This window comes from Danio rerio, chromosome 8 (genome assembly GCF_049306965.1).
Source record: "Danio rerio strain Tuebingen ecotype United States chromosome 8, GRCz12tu, whole genome shotgun sequence".
Taxonomy (NCBI): domain Eukaryota; kingdom Metazoa; phylum Chordata; class Actinopteri; order Cypriniformes; family Danionidae; genus Danio; species Danio rerio.
The window spans coordinates 54,440,647-54,462,770 of record NC_133183.1 but is presented as its reverse complement, the minus strand read 5'-3'; the positions used below and the strand labels follow the sequence as shown (position 1 = coordinate 54,462,770).

Here is a 22,124-nt window from a genome sequence, read left to right as displayed (position 1 = left end):
GTATATAGAGAGACAGGTAACTAGATAGAATAGACAGCGATATGTTGGTCTCTGCAGCAGCTGCCGGAGAGCTGCGTGCTGCAGGCGCAGCTGATGTGAAAGGCAAACGCCTGCGTGCTGCTTCTGCTCGACATATGCGCTGCTCACGCACTGCTTTCGCTTGCGGTGTAAAACAGCCGTTAGACGCATAGACTGCAGCTTTTCACAAGACATTTGGCCCGAGAAGAAATGGTTGTGTTCACCTGGGCCTTGTTTTTTTCAAGTTCATTTGTTGACGTTTGTTCCTCACCAGTCACCACTGGCTTGCTTAGTTTGGGACAAGTGGAATTACTAACCAGTAAAGTTTCTCCTCAGCGTTTCGGCTTTCGGCAGTGACATTTACAGTGCATTTCACTGAAATGAACTTCAACTGTGAAAACTGGACTGAAGCAGTTTTAATATACTATAAATATGTTAAGCTAAATTGACGCAATCTAAGTTGTAAAAAATGCTGAAGACAGATGAAAAAGAGATGGTGTAGTGCTTGATTGTTATGCTTTGCCCTTTGTTTTATTTGTAGCCTTTATTACATTGCTTTCTATACGTGTTATTTAATTCAATTGTAAGAGCCCTCAGCTACCTTCTCATGTACAGTGCATGAAGAATATACTATTCTTTATAAAATTAAAAAACAATAGACACTCAGAACAGGGGCATAACAAGAGAATAAGGGACAATAAAGGGGAAACATTTTTTTACTTCAGTAAAAATTTTCTATTGGCATAATGTATGCTAGCTAGTTAGCTTATAACCCTTTATGACCATGGTTAAAAGCTGTTGGTTGTGTTGTAAATTTTTATTATTGTAAATCATCTGAAATTTAAAATGAGTTAAGAAATATTATGGGACCTTATTAAAATGGGAACTCTATCAGAATCGTCAACATGTAGCCCCATTGTACCCTTGAATATTAACATATTATAAACATAAATACTTACAAATGATGTCCAGCTTGACAGTAGCTTGTGATTCTGTGTCTCCATTTGTGGCCACACATTTGTATATTCCAGCATTGTTTAAATTGGCATTCAGAACAGTAAGAGAAGACAAGACACTGCCATGATTGTGGACCTTGAGATTGCCGTGTTTTGTCAGAACTTTCTCACCATTAGGAGAAACCCAGTTGATATTCTTTGCATCACTGGAAACTAAGAAAGAACAGAGAAAGGAGATTGAATTTGTAGCTTTAGCATCTGAGGTAAAAACCAAAATATACCCAAATAACCAAATATAACACTGCCTTTTGTTTTTATTATTCATCCTCATGTTGTTCCAAACTGGAATATCATTTTTTTTTCTTCAAAGCCAAAAGAAAATTTAAAATAATTTCCTAAAATTTTAATTAAAATATTAGCCAGAATTATCCATATAAAAAAGTTATAATGACACGAAAATAATTAAATTCTTTAATATTTTAACTGGCATCTCACCTTTGCAGAGCAATTGTTTGTGTTGTCCAACTTCGATCGTTGCATAGGGTGGAATTATTTTCACTTGCAGAAGATCTAAAAGAAACAAACAATATTTGGTATTTCATATCAACATTTTTTTCACACCTTGTCAACTTGTCATAATGTGCTATGTGAATATAAATTGTTCACTTGGAACTGAGTGATTTAAAAAAAAAAAGTTAAAAAAAGAATACTAAAACAGAGCCAGAATACGTGCACACTTGCTAAATAATATAGCTATTGGGTATTGACTGATTAAAGACTAAAATGTTTCTTTCTCTTTCTTATAGAATGCCCACTTCAAGAGTTTCCACTTAGATATGCTTGGCACTTATAGCAGGTTTGGCATGCTGTCCCGGGAGAGAACCCTGAGCTCGGAGATATTTGAGCCCAGGGCTCCCGCCCGGTCTAGAAGCATATCAGGAGAACCGAGATAAGGTAGGTCTCGATCGCTCCCCCTTTAGAAGGGGAGAAAAAGGAGGAGATGGGGTGGAAGGGGGGATTCTTCCAAAACGAAGATGCAATGAGGAGAAAGTGATCCATTTATATTAAGCTAGGATCATTCTGATTGGATTATTACTGATTACGGATGAGTGGCCAGCGGTGCACAATCATATCACGTGCTTCTCTCGAAATTAGTTTATGAAACTTCACGTGAACATTAGAAGAACATGCAATCTCCAAACAAAAATGCCTCCTGGCCAGTGGTGGAAAGAGTACTGAAAAATCATACTTAAGTACAAGTACTATTACTTGCCTAAAAATGTAGTGCGAGTAAAAGTATCTGTTGTAAATATTATTTGAAGTATGAGTAAAAAGTAGCCCTTTCAAAAATACTTAAGAGTAGTGAGTATTACACTGTAAAAAGCTGATGCGTTTACATGTCATTTGTGGTTATATAAACGTAACATTCTGTAGTGCATTTAGTTATTGCTCAGCAGGCAAATAACTTCATAACACATTATTATTAGGTTAGATTAGGTTGTGATATCAGGTGACCAAAATTCAATGTCTAGCCAGTGTCTAGGTACAATGTTTACATTTAGTCATTTAGCAGACGTTTTTATCCAAAGGGACTTATAAATGAGGACAAGGAAGCAATTTACACAACTATAAAAGCAACAATGAATAAGTGCTGTAGGCAAGTTTCAGGTATGTAAAGTGTAAGAAGCAAAACATTAGTAATTTTTTATTTTTTTTGTAATACAGTTAGCGGTGGAGCCAGAGAAGCAATTGCAGATTAGGAAATTAGGTGGAGACTAAATAGTTGAGTTTTTAGCCGATTCTTGAGGACAGCGAGTGACTCTGCTGTTCTGATTGCAATTAGGGAGTTCATTCCACCAACTGGGCAGATTAAATGCCAGTGTTCGGGAAAGTGATTTCTTCCCTCTTTGGGATGGAACCACGAGGCGACGTTCATTCACAGAACACAAGTTTCTGGAGGGCACATAAATCTGCAGAAGTGAGAGCAGATAAGGAGCAAAGCCAGAAGTCACTTTGTAAGCAATCATCAGAGCTTTGAATTTGATGCGAGCAGCAATTGGCAGCCAGTGCAAACGGATGAGTAGCGGAGTGACATGTGCTCTTTTAGGTTCATTAAAGACTACTTGTGCTGCTGTGTTCTGAAGCAGCTGAAGAGGTTTGATAGAGTTAGCTGGAAGCCCAGCTAGTAGAAAGTTGCAATAGTCCAGTCTGGAGAGAACAAGAGCTTGAACAAGGAGTTGAGCTGCATGTTCAGATAGGAAGGGTTGGACCTTACTGATGTTATAGAGAGCGAATCTGCGAGATCAAGCAGTTCTAGAAATGTGGTCAGAGAAGTTTAGTTGGTCATTAATCGTTACTCCAAGGCTTTTCACCGTTTTGGATGCAGTAATGGTTGCCCCATCCATCTGGATTGAAAAGTTATGATGTAGAGTCGGGTTGGCAGAAAATTGAAGCATTTCCGTTTTCGTGAGGTTAAGCTGAAGATGATGATCTTTCTTGTTTTTTTAAAGTGTCTAATCACCATGTCAAATGATGTTGATATTTGGTTGATTTAAGGTTGTATTAGAAACTGACCAAAATCCAACGTTGATCCAACATCTTAAACCAACATCATATTGACGTCAGATACTGACATTTATTTGTCAGGTATGGCAACCAAAATGCATTGTCTGAAAGACGTCATAGTGGTAACGCCCACACAACATCATGCTGCAACATCATTAGATGTTATTTGGTGGATTTTAGGTTGGCCGTTGGACATTGATGTCAACCCAATTTTCATTTCCAAACTAAATTCAATGTCCCCATGACGCTGGGGTACAATGTCAATCTGACGTCATGTTGACATCTTGTGCCTGCTGGGTGTTTAAGGCCATTTTGGTCATCATACAGTAAACATCCGTCATTTTCTCATCAGTGACCTGCATCTAAACAGTCTCTGGGTCAATGCGTGTAAAGATTGTGGACATCTTTTTAAATCTAATCAAATCAGGCCTTTATTTCAGGAGAGTTAGGCAAAGAACATACCCTCTAAACTTGCTCTTGATTAGAGCAAAATGAGACCGGAAGAAAAACAGCCCAATTTAGCACAGAAAGCACACGGACAAGACAAAACAATGACAAATGGGATGGGAACATGGGATATGGATGTAGTCCGATGAGGGCTGGCAGCCGCCTGGTCTTGCAGCCATGGAGGCGCTGGTCACAGACCCACCTACCCCCTCCAGTGGGTAAAATCACACAAAGGCGTTTGGATGAGGGGATCGGTGGTGATTGTTTATCTGTGGTTGTGTGTGTGAGTGAGCTTGTAGAGTCCAACAGGTGTCCTTGACAGGGAGCAGGAATTTTAGAGCGTCTCCTTATCTTGCTATCAGGGAGAAGTTGTTTTTCTCCAGCTGAGGCCATTTGGCAGAAGAAAAGAAAACAGGGAGCCAAAAGATACTGTAGATAAGAAAATACTTCAACTTTGGGTCAATATCTGCCAATTTCACAGATATTTAATGTCCATCACTCGTCCCCAGATCTGGCCAAATCTTGTTGCATGGCCGCTAATTTCACCCCAATTATTTCCAGTTTGCGGTCTAGGACCATAGTCTGATTTGCAACCCTACCCATATGCGTTTCAATCAAGCTGATCAGCCTGGTGGGGTTATGTGCAGCACTGACCGCTCTCGTCAGTTGTTGATACCCCAGGGCCCCGCATAAGTCCATCAGCAGAAACCCTGTTATCAATGTTCCGAATAGGTAAATATCTTCAATATCCTCCAGAGACAGAGCAGCCAGCCACAGGACGCGCCACTTCTCCCCCCTGTCCATCACGTATCCAGCTGCAAACGTCCCCGCAGGACAAGTGAGCTCTCCCGAGCCCAAACTTCTCGTAGAGAAGATGGTGTCAGTTGCATTTAGAGACCATTTGATCAAATCCATAATTCCTTATTCGTTTGGATAGCAGGGCACAGAGAGCCTCAGAGATAGAATAAGACGAAGACAAGAGGAGCATGCAAGGAGAGATATGGGCCGGAGCGGGAGGAAATGTGACCACCTTCGCCGAGAGCCAAAGTTTGAGAACTTTTAATGCTTTCAAACAGTTTGCTGCACTTATAAATGGCCCATGACTTGAGGTAGTTCCTTATGATTAGATTTACCTTCTATATGTGATTTAATTGGACAGGAATCACAGGACTGATTTCTAATCCCCATACACAAGAAATAAATAAAGTAGTGACTTCAGGTAGAAGGAAAGTAGCAGAGTAAAAGTACTGATACTACACTAAAAATGTACTCAAGGGAAAGTAAAAGAACACATTTTTATAACTAGTTAGTAAATTACAGTTTCTGTGAAAATTCCACTTACAGTAATTTGAGTATTTGTAATTTGATATTTTACACCACTGCTCCTGGCCCAGCCAGGACTCGAACCAGAGGTCTTCTTGCTGTGAGATGACAGTGCCAATCTCTCAGTTCTAGGAGGAACTTTGCCTTTCTTCTGGCTGGTGTACTCTAAGACAGCGTGTCTTGGCATGTCATCATTTTAACAGTTGCTAGCATTGGCTGTAGCGACATGTACAATGTGCACTCTCATTGTATATCACGAGTCACGACTCACTCTCCATCTGCTCCTATAGAGTCACACGCCATTCACATCTCAGGCAAGCTCAACTGTGTGGTCCAGCTAATATGGGAACATTTCAAAGAAGCCCAGGTCAACCTATTTGCTTCTCCCAAATCCACCTAACAACTCAGCTGTTTTACTCCCTGACTGATGGCCTTGTTCCATGTGCAAGAATGCTTTTCCCTTAGTGAACCTTCTCGCACAGACCATGTTCAAGGTCAGAGAGGACAAAGAGCAGGTCTTGCATGTTGCACTATCTGAGCTCAACCAGACCTGGGTTACCAAACTCTCGACAGCCACTCCCTGGGGCATTTTCCTGAGGATGGACCTTTTTTCTCAGGGAAGGGACTCCATCTCGCAGTCCCTCTATGACAGGGATCACCAAACTTGTTCCTGGAGGGCCGGTGTCCTTCAGATTTTAGCTCCAACCCTAATCAAAAACACCTGAAAAAGCTAATCAAGGTCATACTAGGTATACTTGAAACATCCTGGCAGGTGTGTTAAAGCAAGTTGGAGCTAAACCCAGCAGGGACACTGGCCCTCCAGGACCGAGATTGGTGACCCCTGCTCTATGAGGTGAACAACATCATGAAGTTAAATTTTTATTTTACCCTCTACTCTGAAGGTTTAAATTGCTGCCATCTCCACTCAATATAATGAAATAAATGGCAGCATGCATGGGAAGAAGGTGCAAGTAGACTGAATCCTTGTCAACCACCTTTGTTGTACGCTTGGGATTACAGAGAGACTACAGAGAGACCTATCTGAACCACTCAGCTAAGTTTCTCTTAAAATCCTGTCACTTAAGAGAGCTCTGCTGGTTGTTTTGGCTTCTATCAAGAAGGGTCTTGACCTGGAGACATTTTTGTCAACTAATTATGCATGAATGTTGGGCCGAGCTAGTGTAGGATTGGATAATAATTTAATATCATTATTTAGTGTGATAGATCTTTTTCTAATAATGGTGATATGATTTTGAGGACATTTCCTGTATTCCAATATAAATTATAGCATTTGACCATGAATGACGTTTGAGGTGCATCCATCAGAGTGGTGATGTACACACAGACATACAGCCAGCCAAAGCTGAGCAGTAGTTGGTTATTTGCAGTTTACTAATTTAAATCCATCTCATTGGATATTTCGCCATTCAATTTGACTACACATAACTTAACGGAGGGCTTACAACCTGTTAACTACGTTTTGCCTTAAGGACATGTGGTGCAACCGAAGTAAGAACAAATTTATTTACAAATTAACTAGTAGTTACTAAACCTCTAGTGTGGATATTAGGTTTAGGAGATTTCCCAATCTGTCAATTAGCTGACATAACATCTCTGTTCCCTGCTTCAGGAAACAAAGGTAACATTCATCACCAAGATGTTATGTAGTGGCGTACTTTCCAGCACGCTAGTTTCACTCTCCCTCCAGCTTTAAACAGTGCATTCCACATGCAGAAAGCACTAATGATACAAAAAGTGCAAGAGCTGTTAGGATAAAACAATATTTTTCCAGTATACAACTTTTAGAACATTAACAAATGGAAAAATGTCTGAATGAACTAATGTAATCTAATGTGTCTATTCATAAATAGTGCATTTATTGTGTATGGCCATACACCCAAAGCACTTCACAGTCATGAGGGAGGTCTCTCCAAACTCCCACCAATGTGCAGCCAGCGTCCTCTTAGATGATGCAATGACAGCCACAGGACAACGGGACCAGTGCACTTACCACCCACCGGATATAAGTGGAGTGAAGAGACAGTGATAGAGCCATTTGGATGTGTTTAGCAATGCTTATTACTAATAATTAATATGTTTTGATTTATAATAGAAAATGTATAAAATATCTTGTTTTTTACATTAAATTATAATCTATCTTTGTGCCACACAATGTATATTTAGTAATATTGCTGAATATATAGTTGTGCAACATAAGCTGGTTTTGAGGTCCAGGTTCACAAATTTGGTTATTGTTATTATTATTTTTAAATAGTATGGTTGGTGCAAGAACCTTTTTTTTGAAATCATGCGTTTAATATTATTAATTTTCGGCTTTTGCTTTTTTTTTTCTTCAAAGTAAATCATATTTCTGAGGTTCTAAACATGCCCGAAAAAAATTGCACACACACAAGTGATGTCAAAAATGCATGTTTACTATGGGTTTCAGAAGCCAGTGTTGCAAAATGGCTCTATATAGCCACTTAAACACTTTCAAGGAAGTGCCCCTCAAGCTACATTAAAACTGACACATGAAACGTGCCATTGCCTACAAAAATGTCTCTTGAAGCCCAATTCTTAATTATATTTAAAGTTTGTTGGGGAAAAATGCAGTTTTTGCCATTTTCAGGTACTTTAATGAACCTATATATTTAGTCATTTGGGTATTTGATTTGGGTAGATTGATTTTATGTTGTAAAGTTCTAGACTCTAGAGTTTTGTTGTAGATGTGTCTGTGGCATGCATACAAGAATACTGTCTTCAATCTGTTGCTAACGGCAATCACAATTTTTTTTTTTAATTCCAGGCCTGAAGACTTATACATGCCAATACTCGGGTACAAGCATAGAGTCACCTGATGGTAGAACAACTTTTGGCATATATAAATGATTTTGAAATGTTCATCCTTTATTTACTGACTGAAAGCTTATTTACCACAGTCTTCTGTCATTCTAAGGTCACCAGGTGGTGGTGAGTCTGGGTGTGAGGGCCCTTTCACAGCTGCTTGCAGCTTTAATGTTCAGCTTGTAATTTGAAATCATGTATCAATGATACAACAAGAGAGGAGCTGTTTGTCAGATGAGCATTGAAGAAATGAATAAATTATGATGGCCCATTTCCACTGAGTGGTATGGTTCTGTATGCCTCTGGACAGTGAAAACGGCCATAAAAGTGTACCGAACCATACCACTTTTTCGGCACTCTTTGCAAAGGGTACCAGGGGTACTAAATGGCACAGCTAGATGCGCAGCTGAGCGCTATTGGTTTACAGAGATACGTCATTTGCTCGCGCAACAAGCCAGAATGAAAACAAAGTAACCTCCATGTTATAAAAACACAGCCGAGAGATTACACAGTAATATTATATACATATAACAACGAGCCACGGTTGACCTGAGTTCAAACAAACCTTGTCGTCGTCTTGATGAACAGCCACAAATCTGTTGTGCCCTGTTGTTGTTTTACAAGCCCGTCTAAAAGTGCGAGTGGTTTCACTGTCCAGAGAGCTCACAATCTTGTCTATATTTGAAATAAGGAACTCGTATTAATGAGGTGCGCGTGATCATCGAAGCGCTCTGATATCCGATGATCCCTTCGGAAAGGGATAAATGCAGGAGTAAAGTGCGAAAAAAACCTAAGACATGAACAAACTGCTATTTTTAACTATTATCATCACCTTTTGGACCACTATGAACTCAGAATGACTCGGAATTACTTTCTAACAAGAGGCTACATGTGCTCCTGAAGATTAAAGACACAAACTTTCTGTCGTACACCATGCCCACCAAAAGAGTACCATTGGTACCATTGGAATTACTTTCTAACAAGAGGCTACATGTGCTCCTGAAGATTAAAGACACAAACTTTCTGTCGTACACCATGCCCACCAAAAGAGTACCATTGGTACCCTTTTAGCAGTGGAAACGGAGGCCTGATAAAGGTGACCTGCACCTTACCATATTGTACCACTTAATGGAAACGAGCATTGATGTAATGCATTTTTTTAATGCACTTAGCCAACGTGGTTGCGTGGTTAGCATTGTCACCTCACAGCAAGTTCACTTGTTCGAGCCCCTGCTGGGTCAGCACCAAATGTAGGGGCATTTCTGTGTGAAGTTTGCAAGTTCATCCCCCGCTATAGGTGAATTGGGTAAGCTAAATTGTCTGTAGTGTATGTGTGTGAAGGTGAAAGTGTATGGGTGTTTCCCAGTACTGGATTGCAGCTAGAAGGGCATCCGCTGTGCAAAACAAATGCTGGATAAGTTGGTGGTTCGGGACTAAGCCGAAGGAAAATGAATGAATGAATATAAATTATAGAAGGGGTTAAAAGGCAATCTTGTTAAAATAGTTCCTCCACTATATTTATTATTACTCTTTGTAAATTCACCAATCTGTCCAGTTCCAGTCAGTGCCCTGCATTTAATGGAAACCATGTGTTATTGAATAACTGAGGTGAGTGACCATATTTTCCAAACCTCAGCAACAGGGCTGCTGTTAACTATTAAATCATCTCCTTCATCAAAACTGCAAGCATAAAGAAGCCGTCATATTGTTTTGAAGATGTACAACATTAGTTTTGAATGATCTTCATTTTTCACAGCACATAAAAAACTGTTCCTTTATATCAGTATTCAGCAGCGTTTGGCTTCCCCTGTGAGCTGGCTACTTTGACGTGGCTGCTCCACAGTGCAGGTGCAAGGCTTGAGGGTTTTAAAGCTGTCACTAAGAGTTTAGTTTGTGTAACTGTCTTAACTGTAACCACTCAACACATACTGTAAACCATGTGCAAAATACAACCTGTCAGCATAAAATACCGTGCTTTTGTTCCAAATCAGACAGTTTGTGTTTGGTGGAAGGAGCTGTCGAATTTAACCCTTACATTCTGTTGACACAAGTGTCGGGCAAGTTACTATATATTAATTACTGTTTACATCACTGAAATAATATTTTAATTACTTTTCTAATTACTCAACAAGTAATTTAATGACTTGCCTCAATACTACTTAAAATCCACATAAATCAAATCTTTTAATTCTTTAAATGCGAGTCAAACCATACTTTCTTTTTTACATTTTATTTAGACAGTTTCTTTAAAAAAAGTATATCAAAACAGGATGTTTCTAACTATTGATTCCATATTTCATGCATGTCATATATTTACATCAATTTCTTATTCGTCACAATTCTGACTCAAATATTTCTTAGGCATATGCAATCATCTTGATAAACGAAATCGACTTAAGAAGAAAAACTGTTATTCTACAAAAAATGTTTGGGTAACAAAAAATAGTTACTCTGCTTCTCTGAAGTGATTTATACAGCGCGTTTAATTCATGTACAGTATTTAATTAAGGATATTATATGTAACTGTAATCAAATAACTTAAAAATAAAAAGTAATCTCTTACTTTACATTTTCACTGCATAGTTAATTTAATTACTGTAACTAGTTAACATTGAGGTTTTGTTACTTACAGTTGGCATATATATATATATATATATATATATATATATATATATATATATATATATATATATATATATATACTTGACAGGAAATTACGGGATTGAAAGAGAAGTGAGGTCAGCAAAAGACTGAGCCGTGAACCGAACTTGGCTCGAAGTTAGTGCAGCTGTGCTATAGTGTCAAAATATGCTTATCAGCAAGCTTGTCAATACATTTTATAAAACATAAGGGTTAAATCATTTATAAATTCTACCTTCTACAGATGTTACGTTCCTGTCTTCCACATGTTGCTCTCGGTCTGTGTGGCTGATCTCTGATTTGCTGTGTTCTGTCAGTCCGTTCACTTCCCAGGAGGGAACCAACAGAGACAGACAGAGAACCACCAATGTTTTCTGGTTCCTTAGTCCCAACATGATGCTTTATTCAACCAGAGGACATGATCCACAGACAGACAGTATTAAAAGAAAAGTGAGAGTGAATGCTCCAGAGAGAGAGAGAGAGCATTGGTGATAAAGGGGTGGAGGAGAAGGGGAGGGTGGGAGAGACCAGACATGAGGAGCTATAGAGGAGTGTAAAAACAGACTTCAAGGGAGGGGGTAGGAAAAAGAATGAAAAGAAACAAAGTTTTAAAACAGATTGGAACTCTTTTGCTGTAAAGTGAACTGATGCTTTAGCTATTTTAAAGCCTTAAATGTGCAACAAAAAGATCACACAGAGAAAAATAATTGTTGATAACATAGATTTTAAAGTTTGAAGCCTTAATTTCTCTGTGCATTTCTGTTTTATTATGTGCAGTTATATAAACAATCAACTGTGAAGCATTTTGGCATATTAGGATAGTGTTAGGTTATTAAATTCAAGTAAAAAATATGTTTTTATTGGATATGTAGAATTAATACATTTTCAAAGCCATAACCTTGGGGTGATGCTGACCTACTGTTCCAGCTTTAGGTTCTGTTTCTTATTTCCATATGCTTTATGTTGTTTTGTCCTGTCCTACACAATAAATAGAAAAAAGACAATTTAGAGACATTAAATATCAAAAGGAAAATCTACAGCTCTTTAAATTAAACTGATAGATCAGTATTATTTGTACACACCACCGTGTATCTGAGTGAAATTTCCCCAAATCAAATGTGCCTTCTAAAACATCAAACCCAGCAGTCTCATGAGGAGAAAGTGAATGTTTGCACCGGCAAGACACTATTAACTTTACACTAGTACTTAACTTTACACTACTACTTTACAAATACACTTTTACACTATTAACATAAGTTGTTGAAAGCACATTCAAATTAGATTTTTAATCTTATGATTTTTTAAATTTCACTTTAAAATTTATGCATCACAGGGCAGCGTGGTGGCGCAGTGGGTAGCGCTGTTGACCAAAAGCAAGAAGGTCACTGGTTCAAGCCTCACCTGGGTCAGTTGGTATTTCTGTGTGGATTTTTTATGTCCCCGCGGGTTTCCTCCGGGTGCTCCGGTTTCCCCCACAAGTGCAAAGACATGTGGTATAGGTGAATTGGGTAAGCTAAATTGTCCGTAGTGAATGAGAGTGTATGGATCCGGTTTGTAAAACATATGTTGGATAAGTTGGCGGTTCATTCCGTTGTGGCCACCCCAGATTAATAAAGTTACAAAGCAGAAATGAAAAAAAATGAACGAATTTATGCATCACATATAGGAATAGGGAGCAAGGAGCCAAAAAGAATTGCTGACATTACACAGACTGTTCAAAAATGGCCTTCGTGGTTGACAATGTACAGATATTTTAACATTTCAGGAACATTTAACTTTGCTTACTTGCACAGAGGGTCTAGGAAACAGCTCAACATTCCAAAGCAGAGCGGGTAGACAGAAAGGCCAAAGTGGATCGAGGACAGGTCAAAGGCACAGGGGAACAAGCCAAGGTTAAGCAGAACAAATGGGTAATGCAGGTTCAGTAAATGGCCTTTTTCATGTGATCCCCGTAAACTTCATGCACCTGGTCAAACAATTCTTTGGGCTTGGGCTTCAGGTCTCTTTTTGCAAATTTGGCAGGTTCAAACTCTGTGCCTTGAATAGTAATCCCATCTTCATGTAGACAAAAACACTGGTTTGCATCCTAATTGGATTGGTTCTAATAGTGTAATGTGTAGTGTAAAATGTGTATTGGTCTCTTAAGCATTTACTGTAGGAGCAATTTACGATTCTTAAATCACTACTACACATACTGTAATGTGAAGGAGATGCTGACAACGGAGTTTACTAAACAGAATAGTGAGGCAGGTCACAGTCAACACAGGGGCAAATGGGTATGTGCACATAGTCCAGAGTCGTAAACAAATAAGCAGGGGATTGGTCATTACAGGCAGGCAGCAGACAGCATAAACAAACAAACAAACAAGGTGAGGGTGAAAAACACGGCAAAGCACGGCAAGAAAAACGTGTCGTGATGTTCACAAAACTGTTTACAAGACTCAGCAACGTGTGTGTGTGTGTTTGCTAGGTGTATAAATAGTCTGTGCAATAAGTGCTGAAGTGCTTTAGCTGTGTCTGTTTGCTATCATGGGGGATCTAGGCCAGGTGTGCGAGTGAAGTGCATGACTGGAACTTGTAGTCCATTTATCTGTGAATTTGTAGTCCTTTAGCAATCTGCCAGGTTTAGATCGCTGGTGATTGTGACACATATGCTTACCAGCAACTTTATTATGTACAATTATTCAAATGCTTGTAAACATTGATTCATTCATTGTCTTTTCGACTTAATCCCTTTATTAATCTGGGGTGGCCACAGCGGAATGAACCGCCAACTTATTCAGCACATGTTTTACGCAGCGGATGCCCTTCCAGCTGCAACCAATCTCTGGGAAACATCCATACACACTCATTTACACACATAAACTATGGACAATTTAGCCTACTCAATTCACCAACACCACATGTCTTTGGATTGTTGGGGAAACTGCAGCACCCAGAGGAAACCCATGCTAACACAGGAAAAACATGCAAACTCCACACAGAAATGCCAACTGACCCAGCCGAGGCTCAAACCAGCGACCTTCTTGCTGTGAGGCGAACGTACTAACCACTGCCCCAACATGCAGCCATATTTGTGAACATATATACAAAAATATATAATATCAGTGGTTCAGGCTGGTAGTTGTGATGTATTGGTGTGGAAGGCCGTCTAGTCAGTGCTTGAGAAACCTGAGCAGAACACTAGAGATGTGTTCAGGAGGAAAAAAACATTGTTTGACTCTGTAAGGAGTCGACTGTAGATGCTCGAAAGTTACATTTTTCCTTAAGTGCTGACTAGTGAGGCTACGATGGGAGCATTGCCAAGCAACTGCATGACGTTATCATTGCACAATGAGCAAACCAATTCTGAAGAATGTTTTCTAGGATAAAAATGGCTACAACATAGTACTAGCAAGGTTTACCTTATGAAGTGGTTGGTAAGTACAAAGTTACTCCTAAAAATTCCTTCCTCCTCCTCTAATGGAATTGATGTTGGCCTTTAGTGTCACAGACTAATATATCCTGACGTTATATCCTAATGGTGGCAAGGAAATGTGAGCAATATGGAAAAGACACATCATCATTCTTCCTCGCACACAAATGCAGCTTCCTGGTCTTGGTCTCCTGACACAAATAATAAATCACAATGTCCCTTGTTTAAACATACACAATCTGTTCTCCAGCTTGAGAAAAGTGATTGATCAGGAACAGGCTAATGTATAGACAACATTATTTAAAGGCACAGTTCAAGCAACTTTAAGATTTTAGTGTTTACTCATCATAATATTGCTGCAAAGTCATACAGCTCAGGGGAACAAAAAAGGGATGTTTAGCACTGAAAGAAATTGAAGAAGACAGGGGCTGTTGACCTCATGGAGTAACAAGAAAGCACCCTGTAAGACAGCTAGGTCATGCTGCAGGCAAACGCTCAGACTCCAGAGTTTCCATTTTATGCCTACTTAATTTAAATAGCAACTCAATTACATGTTTAAGCAGTTTCAAGCACTTCATTTAAAATTTAAGCACTTTTCAAACCTTGATAACACCACCTATGAACAAACCTTTAGACAGACAGACAGATATTTGCTCAGACACTGAACAGACAGCCACAATTTGACCTGGAATGAACCATGTCTGGAGAACCTGGCAATAACAGAGAGGAGAAAGAGAGGGAAAGGGGGCTTTGAAAGGGGGTGTAAGGCAAGGAAGGAGAATCTGGTATAAAATTGCAGAGAGTAAAAAAAAACGTGCCTAAAGGAAGGAGGGGGAGGGAAAGAACGTGCGGCTGAGAGAGAAGAGTGAGATGCAGAGAGAGAAAGAGAGAGAGAGAGAGAGTTATGAAACAGGGATGGAAGGGGATACCAGCTAGAAGGCTACCAAGATTCAAATGGGGAGCAGGTTAAATGCATGTCTCAAACAAAAGGCATAATTAAAATGCCTATATTTTATAAATATACAAAGCTCTATTATTCTTGCATTACCTAAGGAAAAAAAAAACTGTAAGATGGAAAAGAAAGTGTTTGAGGTAATCCTGAATGTAATAAAGAGAATCAAGTAACTAAGGGTATGAACAACACAGCATCTTAATCAAGGAAAGACCAGTATGCTTCTCTGACTCACCACATGAAAATGTTGACAAAGAAACATAACACAAACCACACAGCCTCCAATAAAGGGAAAAAAGGGTCTGTCCCAGCTTGAAAGAAAGTTTAAAGCAGTTATAAAGGAGTAAGTAGTCCTTGGCCTGCATTTAGCTATATGAAAGATACATTGCCAATCCTAAGCCAATTGTAATTGTTTGTTTTAGTTCAATTGGGCATTTCCCCAACCAATTGGAGAGCCTGGGGGATCAGAGTGAGTTCTCCGACTCGGCCACCCCTGATCCAGTTGTACCTTTCTAATGCTTTATGTATCGAAATCATTGACCCAGTTAATACTAAGTAGAGAAAATATCTAGAACAGAAAATGAAAACATTGTTAAAGGAACAGATTACAAAAATGTATATTTTGTTATTTACTCACCCTCATGTCCCTCACCTTCACTATTTATTTGGTGGAGAGAATGATTTTTTTTTTCATATAGCAAAAGTAAATAGTATCTGGACAATAAGCTTGAAATGACAAAAAAAAAAAAAAAGTGTTACCTCGTACAGTATACTGTTTCAAGTATTCTGCCATATAGCTTTCTATATAGCTTTTTGGTAATGCAACTGCACATTTACCAATGTCAAATATGGCATTGCATGTCATAGCATTCGATTAATTTTGCAATCCTCAAGATTCTTGTCAAACAGTTTAAGAACAATATGACGTTATTTTTAATTGTCTAGTAATTAATTGTGAAGATGCACTTTTAACAGTTGCATTTCACATACAGTACATTTACAGTTTTATCTATCTTTATCTATCTAAGTGCTCACAGAAGAGATGAGTTTTGAATGATACCAGTAGCTATGTATCCATCCAAAATGCAAATTAACGTTATGTGCAAAATTGCATTATTGCATTAAAGATATGCAATTGAAGGAGCGTTTCCATCCAACGCATCAAAACAAACAATATCATCAAATTTCAACATTAAAATTGAATGTACATGCTGGAATTTGTTAAAACTGTACCCATGGTAGTTTATGTGCATCTTTTCTTATCAAATAAAAAGTTTATCCTAATCAGTTGTGCGCATATGTTTTTATTCATTTTCAAAATGTATGCACAGCTTGGCGTTTCCATCCTGGCATATCCAAAATGCGCATAAAATAAGTGGATGGAAACATAGCTAGTGATTCAGTAGTTCATGTGAAAAATTCTGATCCAAAAACCTATAATGCCAACTGAATTTTTCATCTAAAATGAGCATATTCCTCAGGATCCTGTGTGTAGGTTCAGTAATTTGACATTCATGGTAAAGAAGTCTCAGTACACTTTCAAGCAAACCCTGGAGCGGTTTGTTTATGGTGAGAGCATGATCCGAACTAAAAAAACCAACCACAAAAAGTACTGCACCTTGCTACCGTAGTGCGATGCACTGGCCCATCTTATGGGGTGTGGAGGAAAATTATTTGTTGACAGCTTTTTACCAACAATTTTAAACAGAGAGAGAGAGAGAGACGGAAAAACATTACTTGATGGATCCTGAAGATGACCATGTTGCAGTTTGGCAAAATGAACTTATGCCTCCTCCTGAAGTGACTTGTGATGTGCCTTCGCCATTTGCAATGCAATAAAACACTGTTTTCAGGCTGCAGCCGGACTTCATTCTCAAAATGTATAGTTTGTTTAAAGTGATTTATACAAACTATATAATATACTATGAGCAGGGATACAATTAGCCAGCGCAGTCGTCCCTCTTTTTGTCTCTTTCCCCCGTTAATTTTGACCGATCGAAAAGCAGTTTAGGAAGTAACGTTCAATTACATCTGGCCAATGGGTGATGTGGATTTTGTCAGATGACTGCATTTTGGTTTTTTAAAACTGGTTTGGACCAAAGCAATCAGCAAAAAGGACCGAAAAACGACTGCAAATGCTACAATGTATAAATTGTTGCCCTTGGTCCAGATCAAATTAACCGAACCACCTGGGGCGGAGTGGGACTTGTTTTCAGCCCTGGAGTTTCAAGCCTTAGTTCGGCCCTCCGCAGTTGACGACTGACTATATTAAAATAAGGTCATTTCCAATTCAGTTTCTAATGACACTATCACGTCTTTTTCAAGAAAACAGCTGCTTTAAAACTTAAAATGTTCAACAACCCTAACAGTATTATATGTCTCAACAATAAAAATTTAAATTTAATTACAGAGGTGAGGTTAGAACCCAGGTCGGTGGCATCATAATGTGACATGTTGACCACAGGACCACAACGGCACTATTACACGTTTCGTTTTATTGATGTCTTTTTCTCCCGCTTTTAGATTTCTGATCAAGTTATGTCAGATTTAACAATGTAGTGAATCATCTGATTTTCACTGAGGAGGTGTAAAGTTCATTAATATTAATTATTCAAATTCTTATATTCACTAAGGTGCCGCTGTTTGGGGTTGAACGATAGTTACATCATCATTAACCTGCAGGCTGCATTTTACTCACGGGGTTGCGAGAAAATAAATAAAAAGAAAATGAATAAAAAGAGTGAGGCTATGGTTAAATAAATAAATAAATAAATAAATCAAAAAAAGTGCAAGCAGCTAGGGACACCTTCTCTTGTTGACAAAAAACAGACCAGCCCACCAGTAATTCTCCCAGTCCTCCCAATTGGCCAATCCAAGCCTGCAAACCACAGATGTGAAAGCACCCTTACAGAAGCCAGTAATTGTTTGGTAAGAATGCGTTGTTGGTTTGAACTTGATGGATGCTTTAACTGGTAAATATTGCAGGAAGATAAAAAGAGTTGTGTCATGGCCTTCCTTGGGCTCATTAAAGACAAGAAGTCTAATTTTTCTGATATTTATATTGTGCAAATGCAAGTGCATGATCATATTGTGATTGCAATGTAATCAGCGAACTCTGATAACTAAAGTAACCCCGTTTACATACTCTTTCAGACGATTGGCTTTCTGAACGAAATGCTATTAGTGGATTTAATCCACGTATGGGGATTTTGTTCAGAAATGATATTAGTGGATTTAATCCACATATGAGGTTTTCATTCAGAAAGCCAATCGTCTGAAAGTGTATGTAAATGGGCCAATAAATTGCCAAATGAATTGGCAGTGTCAGCTTGCACACCTGATGCTTGTTGCAATCAATTTAACATGAAAAGCAAAGCGAAATCAAGATGACACATCCTTAGATATTTTTGGGAGCCGCTAGCGTTTAGATATTTTTTAGGAATTTAAATACGACAGTATGTTGGAAAAGCAAGCAGTCCCGAAGGGGAGGACGCTGCGGAAGCCACCTGCTAACCAAATAGGGAGATATGATGACAGAATATATGTACTAGCCATGAGAAGGGGGAGTACGCATATAATAAGATGGTTAGCAGAGAGGGAAGACACGGGTCCGCCTGTGAGGGGGGACTGCACTGTCTCTTAATAAGCATATGGGATTGCCTAGTGGGGATCACGTATAGCGGGCACCTATACCCAAAATGCGGGCTGACCAGAGGGCAGACCTTCAATGTAATAGGCCAGAGATTGACTCCTCTGCTGAGTCAGTGCTTGGGGCCTCGGAGGAATATGCAGGGCTCACCTAAGCGGGGAACTTTACTGACAGAGTGACTAAGCGCACGTATTTCCGTGTTGGGGAGAATGGCACACCAAGTGTGTTTCAACACCTTAACCGAGTAATTTCCTCAATCACCAAGGGTTACATAATACCCTTGAGGAAACGGACTCCACTTGCAGATTGTAAAACCTTGCAAATGTATTAGGTCTCGCCCAGCCCGCAGCTCTACAGTCTCTAATGTCTATTAGAGAAGTGCCGCGTGCACGCGCCCAAGAGGATGCGATGCTCCAAGTGGAGTGCACACGCAATCCTGGGGGACACAGCTCGCCCTGGCTCTGTTTAAGCGAGGGAGATGGCATCCACTATCCAGTGGGCCAACCTCTGTTTCGATACGGCACTTCCCTGCTGCCGACCGCCATAACAGACGAAGAGCTGCTTAGATGATCTAAAGCTCTGAGTGTGGTCCAGATAAATTTGCAAAGCGCAAACTAAACAAAGTAATAAAAGGGCTGGGTCTGCCTCCTGTGGGGGCAGCGCTTGCAGGCTCACTACCTGGTCTTTAAATGGTGTGGTAGGAACCTTGGGTACATATCTTGAGCAGGGTCTCAGGACAACGTGAGAGTAAGCCGGCCCGAATTCAAGGCACGAGTCATTGACCAAAAATGCTTCCAGGTCCCCGACCCTCTTAATCGGTGTCAACGTGACCAGCAGAGCTGTCTTCAGGGAAAGAAATCTTAAAGATACTGAGTTGACTGGTTCGAAAGGATCTGTACGCAGGCTTGTGAGAATGAGGGCGAGATTACAAGAGGGCATGAGAGGGGGGCGGGGTGGATTAATTCGCCTAGAGCCAATGAGGAACCGGATGATGAGGTTATGCCTTTACACAGTGCTTGGGTGTGGAGAGCGACAGCCTGCTCTCCAGCTTCTCGTGGAGGAAAGAAAGCACAGTGCTGATCTGGCAATTTCGGGGGTCTTCTCTGCAAGAGACGCACCATTCAGTGAACTCCACTTCAGGGCGTAGGCGCGCCTCGTAGAGGGGGTTCTAGTTAGAGTAATGGTATTAACCACCCCAGTCGGTAGGTTACCCAAGTCTTCCTCGCGTCTAAGGACCACACGTGGAGGTTCCAAATATCGGGCCGAGGGTGCCAGATGGTGCCCTGTTCCTGAGAGAGTAGGTCCTCTCTCAAAGGGATCTGCCAGGGGAGGGCTGCTGCTGCGAAGAAGAGCTCTGATATCCAGGTCCGGTTGGTCCAGAGGGGCGCAACTAGCAAGACCTGCTCCTTGTCCTTCCTGACCTTGCACAGTAACTGTGCATGCAGGCTCACTGTGGGAAACGCATATTTGCGCATGCCTCAAGGCCAGCTGTGGGCCAGTGCATCCGTGCAGAGAGAGCCCTCGGTCAGGGAAATAAACAACTGGCAATGAGCGTTCCCGGGGAAAGCAAACAGATCGATCTGGGCTTTCCCGAATTGTGTGCATATCAGCTAAAACGGTGGAGAGCGAGGCACACTGCCAACAACTCTAAGCGATTGACCTTTCCACAGGCTCGCAGCTGCATGCCTGCAACACACAGCCCCCTAGCCCGTGCTGGAAGCATCTTTTAAAACAATAACATGACTGGACACCTGTCCTAGAGGCACTCCGGCCTGTAGGAACGAGGGGTCTTTCCTAGGGCTGAGGGCGCTGCGATATGGCGCAGTAACAGTGACTCGGTGTGTGCCTGCGTGCCATGCACATCTGGGGACTCGATCGTGAAGCTAGTGCTGTAGTGGTCTCATATGGAGTAATCCGAGCGGCGTGACAGTGGCTGCAGATGCCATGTGCCCCAGGAGCCTCTGAAATAACATCAGTGGGGCCACTATTTTGCTGTCAAACTCTCTGACAGTTTAGCATTAGCTGAGCACGTTCTCCGGAGAGGCACGCTGTCATGGTGACCGAGTCCAGCTCCAGCCCAAGAAAAGAGATCCTCTGCACGGGGGTGAGTTTGCTCTTTTCTCAGTTGACCTAAAGCCCCAACAGGTGCTGGAGCACCTTGTCTCTGTGCATAATCATTTGCTCCTGAGAGTGGGCTAAAATCAGCCAGTTGTCGAGATAATTGAGTATGCGGATGCCCGCAAGCCAAATGGGCGCTAAGGCACCCTCCGCGAGCTTGGTGAAGACCCGCGGAGACAGAGAGAACCCGAAGAGAAGGACTTTGTATTGCCAAGCTCGACCTTCGAACACAAACCACAGAAACAGACGGTGGCGAGGAAGAATGGAGACATGGAAATATGCGTCCTTCAGGTCTATCGCTGCAAACCAATCCTGTGGACGAACGCACCAGAGATTACACTTCTGCATGAGCATTCTGAACGTCAGCTTGTGCATACAGCAGTTCAAAACATGCAGATCTAGGATTGGCCGTGACCCTTCGCTCTTTTTGGGCACGATGAAATACGGGCTGTAAAACTTTCTCTCCATCTCGGCTGGAGGGACCGGCTCAATTGCATCCTTCCCCAGGAGGACAGCAATCTCCTCTCGCAAGACAAGGGCGGACAGGGGGTTGACCCTGGTGAAATACACACCCGTGAACTTGGCAGGCCATATTGCGAAGTGAATTGTTTAGCCGAGTCTGTGCTAACCAGGCAGGCAGAGCTCTCGCTAATGGACTCATCTCTACAATCGCTGATGTACCAGCAGTGGGGGAGCGCGGAGTGGGTGTGCTCCAGGAAGAGCGAGGATCCCGCGGAAGAGCTGAAGGCGAGAGATTCAATCTCACCTCGCACCCAAGTTCCGGAGGGGTGGCTCGAGGGGTGGGAGAAAGGAGACCATCCTCCAAGCGCCTATGAGCCACTGGCAAAATACATAGAACCTGGGAGCTGGAAAGCATGCCAGACTTCAGAGGTGCTCGACTACTGCAATGCTCTCCTAGCTGGTCTTCCATCCTGCACTCTTAAGCCTCTACCAATGATACAGAATGCTGCAGCCCATCTGGTGTTCAATGAGCCCAGGAGAGCCCATGTAACACCTCTTTATTTCACTGCATTGGTTATCGGTTTAAGCTCGGATAAAGTTTAAATCGCTGATCATTGCTTACAGAACAGTCACTAATACTGCACCCACTTACCTCTACCTGCTCCTTAAGGTCTACTTCCACTCTAGTCCGGGAGCGAGCACTGACTTGTGATTCCATCACAGAGATGCTAGAAG

The 22,124-nt window shown here is 40.9% G+C and overlaps 3 protein-coding genes across 4 annotated transcripts in view; all 3 read right to left on the bottom strand.

The window, feature by feature from the left end:
* Nucleotides 1-11,260, bottom strand: part of aebp1b (AE binding protein 1b) — a 41,123-nt gene extending 29,863 nt beyond the window's left edge. For both annotated transcript variants that reach the window (XM_690930.10, XM_005167251.5), the window contains exons 1-3: nucleotides 11,029-11,260; nucleotides 1,470-1,544; nucleotides 978-1,187 (exon numbers count right to left, since the gene is read on the bottom strand). In XM_690930.10, the coding sequence (XP_696022.6) occupies nucleotides 978-1,187; nucleotides 1,470-1,544; nucleotides 11,029-11,188 (445 nt within the window). In that variant the 5' untranslated portion in view covers nucleotides 11,189-11,260. The remainder of the gene's footprint in view (nucleotides 1-977; nucleotides 1,188-1,469; nucleotides 1,545-11,028) is intronic.
* The window catches only part of grk5l (G protein-coupled receptor kinase 5 like), an 821,722-nt gene that overhangs the window by 672,630 nt on the left and 126,968 nt on the right, over nucleotides 1-22,124 (bottom strand). The window lies entirely within an intron of this gene.
* Nucleotides 11,181-22,124, bottom strand: part of elmod3 (ELMO/CED-12 domain containing 3) — a 46,586-nt gene continuing 35,642 nt past the window's right edge. The window contains exons 14-15 of the transcript XR_012384734.1: nucleotides 11,709-11,771; nucleotides 11,181-11,357 (exon numbers count right to left, since the gene is read on the bottom strand). The gene's annotated coding sequence lies outside the window, so the exon portion shown is untranslated. The remainder of the gene's footprint in view (nucleotides 11,358-11,708; nucleotides 11,772-22,124) is intronic.